Consider the following 13,772-nt stretch of genomic DNA (forward strand, 5'->3'; position numbering starts at 1 on the left):
CTGCTAAGAGTCAGAGCAACTGCAGCAATTCTGACAGTGTGTGTGTGTGTGTGTGTGTGTGTGTGTGTGTGTGTGTGTGTGTGTGTGTGTGCGTGCGCACGTGCATGAGAGAAAGAGAGCTAGAGCGAGCTGGTGTTGTGAAAATAAGTACAAAGTTGATAAGTGAAATATTGAAGATACCGAATGTCAAGATGGGAAACGCATACAGAGGAGAAAGTATATGTAAGCATGTGGGTTCTAAGTTCACACTCTTTAGCTTAGCACTTTAAAACTTTACATCTTAGTGAACTACAGTCTAACATTTAAGGTAATTTTGATTCCTGAAAAACCTGAAAATTAATATTGACATTTAAATTAAAAATTGCAAATTCATTATATTGTGTACCAACTTACTGTAACACTAGGGAAAAAAAACCTTCAATTTCCAAGTCTCCATGTAGATTCATATATACTATGTTTAATTTCTATTGCATGTATATTTTAATAAATAAGTGTAAACGGAAAAGCACTCAGCTTCATCTCTTTCTAGCATTCTATAAAAGCATTGCACAATGTCATGAAGAACACAATTTATAGTCCACAAGCTATAATTTTTGCTTTTCAGAAACAGGATTTACTATATAGTGAAGAGTGTACAATGAATAGCAATTTTTAGAAAGAGCACAGTAAAAAAGGTTTGTATAGGTAACATCAAGTAGACAAAGGAGATAATTTTAACAGAAAGGCTTACCTGTGCCACTGGTCAATGACAACCTTGGATGGTAACTTCCAGATTATTGTAGGTTTTGGATCCCCAGTAGCTGAGCAGTTCAGTAGTAATTTCTCACCCAAATTCACCTCTGTCCATTTCTGCGAGGCAGTTTCTATCCTGGGGATTGTCTCTTGCTCTTCTACTCTAAGGATCACTACCCTTCTCTCTGAGCCCGAGGAGCTGGTAGCAATGCATTCATAAGTGCCCCTGACAGAAGAAACGATGTTTCTTATATACAGGGTCCCATTTGGATACAAGAAAAACCTGGAATGAGTCAACTGCAGTGGTTTCAGTTCAGTCCCATCATAGAGGACCCAATGAACACTGGGCTGGGGAGTTCCCTTTGCAGTGCAGGGCAGTTTCAAACTTTCACCTAAAACCCCAACGATGGCTTGTCTCTTTTGCTCTATAATAACAGGGGGAGCTGTGATGACTTGTATCTTAACCAACAGTGAATCCTGGCCAGATGGGTTGTTGGCTACACACTTGTAAAAACCACGATCATAAAGACTCAGATTATGGATGATCAACGTTCCATCGGGTGTTACCCAGAACTTTCGGCTTCCCTCGGGTGTTTCCGAGACCACTGTTTGGTTAGCGAGTATCCAGGAAATTGTAGGTCTTGGCATACCTTCTACTCTACACTTAAGTTTCACAGTACTTCCAGAATGAGCTGTGATCTCCTTGACATGACTCTCCAGAATCCTAGCAGGATAGGAGACCACAGACAAAGTGACATGAAGGTGGTCTATACCTAGTGGATTAGAGGCAGCGCACAGGTACTGTCCACGGTCCTGAATGCTGACCCTCTGGATGGACAAGGTGCCATTGGGAAGCACATGAAACCGGGTTTTCTGTATCCCTCGGGATATTTCACGTCCTGATAAAATGAAAAAAAGAAATCATAGAATTCGTGATCATTGTTGAACTGACAAAAAGTACAATTAAATTAAAAAGCATAGTCTTCAGGTGGTTAAAGCTGTCTTTCAATTTTTTATGCACATAAATTTAAATTTAAAATCCAGATAGTTCAACATGACATTTATGTAAAATTTTATATATACATATATGATCAATTTTCAAAGTATTTTGGCTTTAACATTTTTATTCATTTATTTTAATGTTTTTATTTTTGAATAGGTCATTTCACCCTTTCTCCTCCCTCCAATTTCTTCATTTATCTCCTCTTGCTCTCTTTCAAATTTATGGCCTCTTTTTCTTTAATTTTTGATATATATACATATAAATTATAAATATATATAAGTATATAAACATGATCTTCTCAGTCTATACAATGTTATCTATATGTATATGGTTTTAGTGCAGACAATTTAATATCAGAGAAATAATTGGTCCTAAATGTTGTTTTAAAATGTTTTAAGACAGGATCTAATTTTATAGCCTAGGCTGGCATTGAATTCATCTCCGTTGCTGGCAGTATAGGCATGTGCTATCCTATCTAGCCTTAATAATTACTCTTTTAAATTTCCCTTATCAATACGTTTTAATGATTTGTGTGCATATGTATGGGCACATGCATACCATTGCCAGTGGGTAGTGATAAGAAAACAATCTCGTTTTAATGATTTGTGTGTATATGTATGGGCACATGCATGCCATTGCCAGTGGGTAGTGATAAGAAAACAATCTGAGGGAGTTGGTTCTCTCTGCCATGTCTGTTCCAGAGACTAAGCTGACATCCTCAAGCTTGGCAATATGTGCCCTTTACACACAGAGCCATCTAGCTACCTCTCAAACCATTCTTAACACATTATAAAAAAGAAACGTTTCTAGTAGGGGAAGAGAGATGGCTCAGCAGGTGAGAACACTAGTTGCTGTTGCAGAGAACCTAGATTCAGTTCCCAGTGCACACATGCTGGCTCACAATTATCTGTAATTCAAATTCCAGGATGTATGATAACCTGTTCTGACCTGTGTTTACTTCAGGCACATGTGTGCATATACACATATGCTGGCCAAACATGCATACACATAAAATAAATATAAAGTTTAAAACCTTCTGGTAGGGGCTAGAGAAGTAGTTCCAGCTCCAGGAAATCTGGTACACACACACACACACACACACACACACACACACACACTTAAAAAGTCAAATCTAGCTTTTATATTTTGAAGAAATTTAAAACTAGTGTTGGTTCTTTGATTACTATCCTGGAAGGTCTGATTGTGTCCCTGTTTTGTAACTAAGGTTATAGCTAATGGTTCCAAGTACCTGATGAGACTCTAGTCCAGTGGATGGTGGGCTTTGGGTCTCCAACAGCCTCACAAGGAAGAAGGACATCTGAATTAGTTGGAACAGTAAAGCTTGCAGCCTTTCCTCCAATTATTCTTGGCTTCTTCAATATAGTCTTAGGCAGAGAGTCGTAGGGTAGGTGTTTGGAAGTTGGGTTTTGAGCAGGTTTCTTATCAAAGACACTCTTTTCTGCATGCCTCTGTGCACTCCAATGCAAGGCATGAGTGCTGGCCTCTGGAAAGCTGAGGCGGGGTGACAGGCTTATTTCTGGCCTTTTGCCCTTTTCAATGGTTTCTAAGTGTGACCTGAGCTGAAATTTGTTTTCTGGCCAGGGAGAAGGCTTCCATTTAGAATCCTGTGGTTTATCCACTCTTGGTGCTGGCATAGGAGTGGAGGTCAACAGACTAGAGAGGGGAAAGTCAGTGGTTCCAGTTAAGATCTCAGAATTGGGGCTAGCCTCTGCTAAGGGTTGCTGCAGATCTGTATCGTGCTTTGAAGATTCATATATGGTGACCATTCTATTTGACATCATCTTGAAAACTGCTGGGACCTCACTGTCTGTAACCACAACCTTAGTGAAGGGAAGAGGGGAAGAAGTAGGCATTCGGGGTGCCCCACTGCTGAGGAGTGGTGGTGTGGCAGAGGCTCTTTTCATTGCGGTGCTCTCCTGTGATTTGCTCAACAGAGTTGTTTCCGAAGCTGTTATATTTCCCGAAGTATGAGTGCATTTCTGGGACAGTTCAGTTATGCCCAGGAGAGAAGCTGCTGAGTGAGGAGCAGCTGTACTTACAGTCCTAGCAGTGACTTGTCCCGGGGAATGACTGAAAGCCAAGGGAGTATCAGCTGTTGTTGGAACTGAGTATGTGCTATAGCCAGAAATCTGCCTGGGGGTGATGGTTGGGCCTTTCTTGTTCTTCAGAGACCCCTTTGTTTGGTCTTTTGCTTTTTTGGATCGTGCTTCTTGGGTTTCAGAGATAATGGCAGATGAAATAACAGGAGGAGTTGACAGGAAGCTTAATGTACTAGATCTCTTTCTTGTGGTGCTAGGAAGCACTGGGAAGGAGTTGACAGAGAGACTTCTGGCACCTTGTACTTCAGTGCCATTGTGCCGAGTGGCAGCCATTGTTGCAGACTGAGCTGGCGACAGACTTGCCAAGAGTGTTGTAGAAGGTGAAGAGGAACCATGATCTGTGGGTAAAAGAGGAGCTTTTTCAGGAGGCTTAGTGGCTGTGTTCTTTTGTAAACCAAACTGATGCAGATTCTTTAACATCCCCTCTTTGCTATGGTTATTTGCCAAGATTGGGTGCCAGGGAATTTTCCTTCTTGAGAATTTTGTGCGTGTTGCTTTTGTTGGTATTGAGGGTTGGCTAAGCGGACTGGAAAGGGGTGGTGTCAACACTGAATCTGTTCCAGCTTGGATGGTCCTAGGCATGCTCAGGTGACCACTATTGTCTATAGGAGTTTTTCCCAGGGATACAGATGTTGGAGCAGAAATCATGCTTGCTTCAGTGGGAGTCATGAGGGTACTTTCACTTCTGAAATAGTTTATAGTGGTTGTGATTGTCTCTATATCTACATCTTGTTTGTTCTTAAATAGTAATGATGGCTTCTTGACCACAGTGGTAGACTCTTCTGAAATAATCCCAACATTGTTAGCTTTGGGGAGGGTACTGTGGAATGAGCCTGTAACTGACAGTGCTGCTGTAGTTATGGTGAGCATTTCTGTGGAAGAACAGGTTCGGCACATCCCAGGGGGCTCTGTGACTGAAACTTGACTTACATTTCTGTTAGCAGGTCCCTTGAGTGCTGGCCTCACAATCCTGTGTCTATGCCGACGGAGAACTGGAGTTCTATATGGACTTATAGCTTGCCCTCTGCTCCAAATTGTCCTCTCTCTTCCCAAGTTACCTGTACTGTTGTTTCTAGGAGTTTGAAATAAAGAAGGGGCAGTGGTGTGGGAATCTGAAGGGTGCTTGGAGAAGCCTGGATCTTTAGTAGTGTGAGCAAAGGAGTTATTACTGCTAACTCTACTTACTTCTGTTATAGGTATCTGAGGTCCATAACTTTCTGTTGGATTTACTGACTGCAAGACTGTATTGGCTTTGTTGGTGACGCTACTAAGCATGCTGGTATAGCCATAGGTAGCCATGGCTCCCCCTGTTGCGGGGTGTGCACTTTGGGAAGATGTTCTCTCAACCTGAGCAGAATCTTGAATTTCAGCTACTGATGGAAAGATAATGATTGGGTTTTGGTGTGTTGTATCTTCTATTTTGCTTGTTACAGGCCAGGTCATACTCTTTGACACAGCTGTACTGTCAATAACATTAAATAATTTGAAATCAGGAAGGTGCTTGGGTTGTAGTGTTTGCGGATTCACGGTTGAGGAGACTTCTGTGCCAGAAGCTGAACTTGTCACAAAGCCATGATTTACTGGTCTAGAGTCAGCAGTTGGTGACCTTTCTGGGACACCAAAGGCCTTAGTTTTCAGAACTGTGAGTTCTTCATCTGGAGGAGTCAGGCCGGAGGCATCTTTTTCCTCCCCAGCGAGTTCCACAAGTGGAATAGCCAGTGGCATTGGCTTTACTGTGGTATTTTCTTGCTTCCTTAGAACAGAATTCTTCTTTGCTTTTTCTAAAAGTGCTGCCCAGTGTTGGGGGTCAATTCTCCGAGCAGAGAGAGGGAACTGCCTCCTGTGTTCCCTGAATCTCCGGAGAGTGGAATCCCCACGCCGTCGATGTGTTAAGTCTCTATGTTTGTTTTTCTTATGTATACCAGAGACTTGTTTTCCAGCCTCTGTCCCTGTCAAAGATGATGCAGGGAGTTTCAAAGATGGTGGCTGCTTAAGGAGAACACTGGGCTTGGGTTCTTCAAGTCCAGATCCATCTATGTCGCTGTCATGCTCAATTGTCCTTTGACCTTTCATTTGGACTGAAACTTGAAAAATGGAAAAATCAGCCCCTGATGGGTTGGCTGCTACACAGCGGTAATGGCCTTGATCTTTTGGCGTAGCCTGTAATATTCTTAAGGTCCCATTGTTAAGAATCTGCCTGTCTCTTGATGACTGAGAGAACACAGTGTTCCCGGGAAGAATCCAGCTAATAGAAGCATCTGGAATACCAGTGGAACGGCACGGAAGATCAAGTGTCTCACCCATAATTACTGTGTGCAGAACTCCATTTTCATGCTTGTTTTCTACATAGGGCTCTACCACAGTTATCCTGTATGTGAGAATGTCTGCATCAGCATCATTGGTGCTTATGCAATGGTAAAGACCTGCATCAAAGGTATCAGCCATCTGGAGTTCCAACTTCCCCTTTTTGTCTATTAGGAATCGCCCATCCTCACTAACATAAGGGGCTCTCACTTTACTCCCATCAGCTAAAACCCATTCCAAGTGAGGTGAAGGGTCACCTTTGCCTGGACAGTCCAGGGCAATAGTGCCACCAACCAAAACAGTATGTTCCAGTCTGGTATTGTTCATCATCTGAATCATGGTCCATTTGAGTTTCACCGGTCTCATCTCTGCCTTTGGTAAAGTGATTTGAGCATCAGTGGAAAATTGGATCTGTAATGTGCTAAGTGTGGTGGCAGTTCTGTTGAGCTGCAGGGAAATTTTTTCTTGTTGGACCCAAAAAGGATCTGCTCTGAAATCAGCCTCTATGTTGGTAAAAGTGTCCTCAGGCCTAAGAGCCACCTGTTTATATTTGGGAGACAGCAGTGGAGTCTCAGTATGCTGGGACTTCCTTTCTAATATCAGAGGAGAGTCACTGTACAAAGCTAGGAGTTGCCACACTGGCTGGATGTGATCATAATTGACACTGCACACAAGATTTGTTGAAAATGACATATTTAGCATGATGTAGTCATTTTCTTCAGTGAATGCAATTGGTAATGTCCTAGAAGGCTTTTGGATACTACAGATCACATTGGCCTTATTTCCAGACAGGTCTGTCATGTTCAAAGACAAGGAGCCAAAAGGTTCTATGAAATCTTGAGGTGAAACAGAGGCAGATCCATTGTCCTCCTGAATACCCAGGCTTTTTGACTTCAGTGATGGATCAATGATTGGCTTTGTACATAGGAACGAGCCAGATGGTACCATAGCAATAGTTCTGCCTTTAGAGATCCTGGGGTTCATGCAAAGGGGACACTGCTGAGGACTGGAGGGGCTTCTGTCCTTCTTGCATTTTATTATATCTAGGAAAAAAATAACTTAATTATTTTCAAAAGTTGTGGTCTCTTTATAAATTAGCACAGTAACACTTTAAAGAAGTGTTTTCACTAGGACTTAAAACAGCAATTTTGAAAATTTAATATTTAATGGCTGAGTTACTATGCTTTATGCTTCTGAAATGATTTCTAAAAATATACTGCCCACACATCATGCTACACTATAATATGCACAGGTATGGGGGGTTTATTTGCCTTATCCATAGCAGCATTTATTATGCCTAGAAAGCCCTGGATATATATTTAGTACTTGATAAAAATTGATTGAATGAAACATTTCCTTATCCAGAGAATCAAAATCATAAGCTTACATTCAGCACTTAATAACACTACAGTTCCTCATGCCAAGGTTTTAGGACAGTTGTAGACCTTCCCTTACCATACTTAAAAAGATAACGCTGCTTAGAAATCTCTAAGACCTGGGATAGAAGTAAAAAATGCAAGCATTTTTCCATTACCCCCCTCAAAACAGCTTATGCTCTAGCTTAGTTGGGAAGGGGAGAGACTGTGTCCAGTAATATCAGAGTTTGCAAATCATATACTACTCGTCACAAAGGCATCCTGTTTGGGCACTGAGATGACATATACTTGGGCATTTTAAATAGTGCTCTGATGAACCTATTTTTAAAAGCTGGTCATTCAATGCTAGATAAGAGGTATAGAATTATCTCTGAACCAAAAACTATAGTCACATAGTCTGAGACTTCTGTTCTGTCCCATACACATAGTAATTCCTAAACCACTTGCTGAACATAGCACTTAAGAGAAACATTAGATGTCTTAAATGTAATTCATGAGAACAGTTTCACACATGTGTGGTTTCCTTGTAAAGGTCCAAGCAAGTCACTCTAAACCCTTTAGGTGTGTATCTGTCCTCTCATCTGAAGTTAACCATGGGCTGAAAATATGAACTGGAAAGCTCCTCAAATAAACCTAAGTTTTAAATCGCATGTAGTGCTGAGGACCCTGATGAAATCTCATGTTGTCTCAGTTGGTCCAACCCCCGGCACAGGACACAATCATTCTTGCCCATGTAGGCACATGCAATATGTTCCACACTTAAAATCATATAAATAGCAACCTCAGGCATCTCTAGACATATGGTATCATAGTGTCTATGTTCAAATAATCCCTGTTTTATTAATCATGCCCTTAGATACAAGAGTGGAAATGCAGACAATCGTGTATGCCAGAGAGAAGCTACGGGCATGGTTCCTTTCTAAAGAAACTTCTCAATTTAGGAAAGGAAAAAAAAAAAACATATTACAAACAACCTGCTGGAGTTATAGGATTGATGGTGAGAATGTAACTGTGAAATTAGGAAGAATGAAAAAGAAACTTGTGTTAATTTTGCTAACGTATTTTAAACTTCAAAAGTTAGGGCCATGGTGTACAGAGATAAACACCGTATTGTTTGGTACTACTTCTGGTTTTCTGCATCCACTGTAAGTCCTGGAAAGTATCCTTCATGGATGAGGGAACACTATTATACTTCCATGTGCCATGCAATCCCACAGTCATTATTTACCAAATTTTATAAAAATAAAAATTGTGCAGATGAGGTAGGTAGAAAGAATGAAAAGCTTTGAACAACCACAAGGAGCTTTTTCCAACATTACCTGTCACCTGCTGACATACTGTGTACCTTACCTGCTTGTCATTGCCCTGGATCTGACCTCATGAAGCTGTGAACGCAGCCAGCTTCTGGCCTAGTTAAACCTCATCACAGAATTATGCTCCTATCTTGGGGTGTTGATGATTGCTTGTACCTGGACCAGAGCTTTCGGGCCTCACGCTTGCGCAGATGCAAATCCCACTGCGTCACTTCATCTGCTTTATATCAGTTTCCAGGTCGCATACCAGTGGTTTCCATCTCCCAGTCCTGTCATTCTATGCCAAGCCAACGGCGTGAGCTGTCTGTCTACCATGCTTAATCCCATTGCCCATTACACACACGTCTCAAGGCCTTGGCCCTGACATCCAAGCAGCCACCTCCTTTACCTCTCCCAGTGCCCTGCTTTCTTCTCTTAACCTTCAACACTCACCATTGGAATGTCTTGTTTAAATGCTTGCCTTCCCACAGGACAGTAAGCTCTGTTGGTTGATCTGTATGTCAGATTCCTGGCCAGGGGGTGCCCAAGAAAGATGCAGCTCAGTAAAGATAGAAAGAAAGGAGTGGGCAGGGAGAGAAGGGTGCAGGAAAGTATCAGGAAGGCAGACAGCCGGCAGGACTTCAATTCTGTCACTCATATTTATTAACTTTGCTACTGGAGATGGTTTTATGGATGCTACACTACGATTTGGCATTGCAAAGGTGTTACATACATAGATATACATAAGAGTTGAGCAGTAAGATTTTAGTTTTATATCTGTGAATAATGCATGCTGAGAAAATATCAAAAGCAACACCTAAGAACCTAAGAATGAAAGATGCAAGAAGCTATGGGTAAATAATATTGGACTGCAGCAAGCATCAGAGAAACAGCCACATTGTGCCTGTGAGAGGCTTTCAAAATGCTTAGGGAATAGGAAAAAAATTTAAGTATAAGGGTGATTTGACTGATTGATAGCTCTTGTGAAATTATCAGTAAGCCAATTCAAACACAAGAGAACCTGTCATTTAGACATGACTGGAAGATTTTAGTCCTAATGGGTTTGTCTGTATTTGACGTGGTGTGTGTGTGTGTGTGTGTGTGTGTGTGTGTGTGTGTGTGTGTGTGTGTGTAACTAGATGGCAGATATGCACATTGTATATTGGCACATGATACACACACATACATTTTAAAAATCTTTTTACACACATGTTTGAGACATATTAGAACCATGGATAACTAATAGAGAGATGGTGAACTTATTTCTTTTTACCATCTTAATTGCTACATAATAACAATTTAACTAAAAGTATTAAGTACATACTGTGTCCCAGATCTATTGCAGAGGTTAGGGATAGACAAATTAGACATAGCAGAAGGCAGCAGGCATTTTAATCTATAAATTAATAAGTCTGTAAGTTTGGTATACTGTTCATTCAAGAAAGGAAGCACAGGCACCCTATGAGTGACGAGGTCATGATTCTAATGTGGATGCTCAGATAAGCAGTGTGACTCCCTTGTGGAGGTAATGCTGAGCAGAGCTGCAATCCCAGAGTACATAAAGCAGAAAAAAGAAGGGAAGAGATATAGGCAGAGGCAACAGCAGGGTTCCAAGCTGCAACAGGTGTAGTGTGTCAGCATCTGGAACACAAATTGCCTGCTTGAGAAGGACAGGGGCTGAGGAATTTGAGAATGAGAACAGGCCTGGGCCATACTAGAGGACCTGATAGTTAGGCCAAGAACCATGGGTTTGATTCTCTATGCCACAGATGAGCAAAGTTTTCACACACAATGCCATGGAGTAAAGTTTCTCAGCCTCCCAGCTTCCCGTTATCCCACTGCAGCATAAACACAGCTGTGGATGGATACAGAGTTCATTGTCACTGGTCATTTTGGGGACTTCCTTTTCTGCATCTACATTATCTAGGACTTCCCATTACAGATAACACTTTCCCAGCTGAGTCCTCTTTTTAATTACTACTAAGAAACAAACAAGATAGATACCTGGGTTTCCCTGCATCCACTCGGACAACCACTTTAAATGGCAGTCACAGGTCCATGGGTTTCCATGCAAGTAAAGGCTTTCTAGGTTTGGCATAGAGGAGACCATTTCTTTTGGGAGGGAGGTCAGGAAGTTATCAGACAAGTACAGGTACTTAATGAAGGAGGTTTTAAATATCTGGAGATAGCTCAAAGAGACAAATGTGTCTGGATGGAGCTTTGTCAGCCGGTTTCCTTCAAGATGTACCAAACGGAGCAAGGTGAGTCCGTAAAATGCCTCAGGGTTGATAAACTCAATGTTGTTGTGATCCAGGTGCAACCGGGTCAAGCTCCTGAGTCCATACAAAGTATCCTTCTCAATTATTTGGACTTTGTTATAGCTCATTTTTAAGACCTGTAAAGAAAGATATGGGCATATTTGTTTTCTCAAAGGAACTTTCACAAAGAGAGAAAAGTTTATAAATATAGAAAGATGTTGAGATTAATCTCATGGGACCTTAATTCCAACTCAATTCAAACAAAGTAGTTGCCAACTAAATGTGACAATATTGGAGAAATTAGAACATAGGCAAGCAGTCATAAATATTAAGGAATTATCGCTAAAGGAACATAGAGATGTCATGGTTACTTTTAAACTCTCTTTAATCTTTAGTTCTGTGTAGGCGTAAGCATCATGCCCTGGATTGGATTCAGAACGCTAAGTGGACTCAGGTGGACAGGATGCAGTGAGACAGGATCTGTGGCCATGATAACTGTTGAGCCTGGGTGATAAGTGCACAGAAATGGTTTTATTATTTTCTTAATATTAGAATACAAAGTAATGTAGTGGACTATGGAATTTCTGTGCATGTGTCCACATTTTTTTCTTGTTCATTTCCCTCTCACTGTCCTCCTGTGTGCCTCTGCCCCGCATCTGCTTCCTTTCCCTCTCCAAGATTGCCTCATTAAGTGGATTACAGTCTTCTGCCTACATTTGTGTATGGTGAAAAGCATTAGTGATGATGATGATGGTAATAATAATAATAATAATAATAATGACAGCAAGAGTAATTAATAATAAAAACTTAAAAAGCAGTTTAAATACATTTAAGATTTATGAGACTATCAATGAACTTCAACTTCCCCCATTTTAACATCTTTATTGAATAATAATTCTTGTGCAAAATGTTTTGTTTTTAGATTTTAGTGGCTTTAGTTAGCAAACAAAAAAAGAGTTTCATTATGGTGTCTCCACACACATTGACCATGAACTTTGCCTCTCATTGGTTCCTATTGTCTCCCTCTCACTCCTGTTGGTTTTGATCCTTCCCTAAACAATTCCTTCCTTTATGTCAATATATTAACATATCTAGATTCCACCCATGAGAGAAGCCATGGTATGTGACTTTCCTTTCTACCATCTCATTTCCTCCTGCCCCTTCATTAGGCCCTTCTTAGAGCACAGCATGCTGGTTTATTACAATATCCACAGGGATATAACTTTATCTACCTCAACTATTTCGTCTTAGGAAATTGTCTTTTCCCCAAATTAAGATCAATCCGCATCAATAGTTTTTTTTAAATCTTTTCCTGACCCTAAGTAACATCTTACTCTGTTTGCTAAGAATCCATGTATTTTAAACATTTCATATAAACATAACCATGCAATATGTGGCTTTTTGTGCCTGGCTTCCATCATGTAGCCGAATGTTTTCAAGATGTTGCAGCACACATCAACCCTTCACTCCTTTCTGTTTCTACATAGCACTCACATTACACAGTTTATCCACTCCTCAGCTGGCACATATCTGGTGTGCTGTCTTTTTCAGTAATATGAATTTAATTGATTCTGAATTAGAAGCCAAAAAATTTTGAATTTTTCATGATGCTTTAGCATTCATCAAATCCCTCTCTGATTATTTTCTAATCCCTCTTAATTAGTTCTAAGCATACCATTTTTTAAAAAGAAAAGAACATGAAATACTAATAAAAACAATAACTTTTTACATATTTTTCTGTTTTGACCTAAATTGTAATCTCTTCAAAAGAGAATTTTCTGGAATACCAACATCCCTCATAAATAAAAGCCAAACTGAGAACATAGACAGCTTTTCCCTAAATGTTACCTGGGAGTAAAACCTCAAACCCAATATTTCTCCATCAGAGAAAAACCTGGCTAAGAGAATAAACGTAGGTGGAGAATTTCAGGCAAGATACATGAATGATTCCTCCTGAAGATACATGTCCCAAATGCTGTCTGATGACCTAAATCAACATTGTTACATACAGACACAGCATACTATGTACTCTATGTCAAAACACTAGACATAGCTCCAGTTTCATGTTTAAAGTCTCTGTGAACAGTGGGTGTTATTGCTTTGATTGCTATTATGTGCTGCATGCAAATTATGATGAATATTATGGGACATATGTACTTTATTGTGCTTTTCACGAACAACAGCATTGTTTGCTTAAAGAGTTGAGTAGTTACCATGCAGTGTCAATTAGCTTCTCAAGTGTCAAGATTATAAGCAGAGAAAGGGCTCCCTGTGCAGTCTCTTTTGTTCTCCTCATTCTCATTGCTAGACTTGTCTAGTCCTTAAGTTTCCCACTTCGGTGTGTGAAAACTCTTACAGCATTTTCTTCATTTGTGGGAATAATTGTAGTTTCAGTTTGAAGATGGTAGAGGATAAAAAGTAGAGAAAACTCAAAATTTGTAATGGTTTATAAAATGCCATTATGTTAAAGACTGTCCTTATATTAAGGAATCCCACTCTACTTCCAGACAAACAGGTAGAAATGACCTTTTATGGATAAAATTTAAAGGTTTAGTAATTCCTGAAAATTTATTTATTTTCCTTCCTTCTCTTCTTTCTCCCCTTTCCTTTACTTCCCTCCCTCCCCATCTCTTTTTTCCTTTCCCTTTCCTTCTCCCTCCCTTCCTCCCTCTCTCCCTCTCTTCCTC

The 13,772-nt window shown here is 40.4% G+C and overlaps 1 protein-coding gene across 4 annotated transcripts in view; it reads right to left on the reverse strand.

Annotated features, from left to right (window-relative positions):
• Nucleotides 1–13,772, reverse strand: part of Igsf10 (immunoglobulin superfamily member 10) — a 35,342-nt gene that overhangs the window by 7,735 nt on the left and 13,835 nt on the right. For 3 of the 4 annotated variants that reach the window (XM_029474958.1, XM_029474957.1, XM_021157444.2), the window contains 3 exons: nt 10,832–11,222; nt 2,985–7,202; nt 731–1,631 (listed from right to left, as the gene is read on the reverse strand). In XM_029474958.1, the coding sequence (XP_029330818.1) occupies nt 731–1,631; nt 2,985–7,202; nt 10,832–11,222 (5,510 nt within the window). Of the gene's footprint in view, nt 1–730; nt 1,632–2,984; nt 7,203–10,831; nt 11,223–13,772 lie in introns of those variants that run through there. The other variant, XM_029474960.1, reaches the window with a different exon arrangement.

The sequence above is a fragment of the Mus caroli genome, chromosome 3 (assembly GCF_900094665.2).
Source record: "Mus caroli chromosome 3, CAROLI_EIJ_v1.1, whole genome shotgun sequence".
Lineage (NCBI taxonomy): Eukaryota > Metazoa > Chordata > Mammalia > Rodentia > Muridae > Mus > Mus caroli.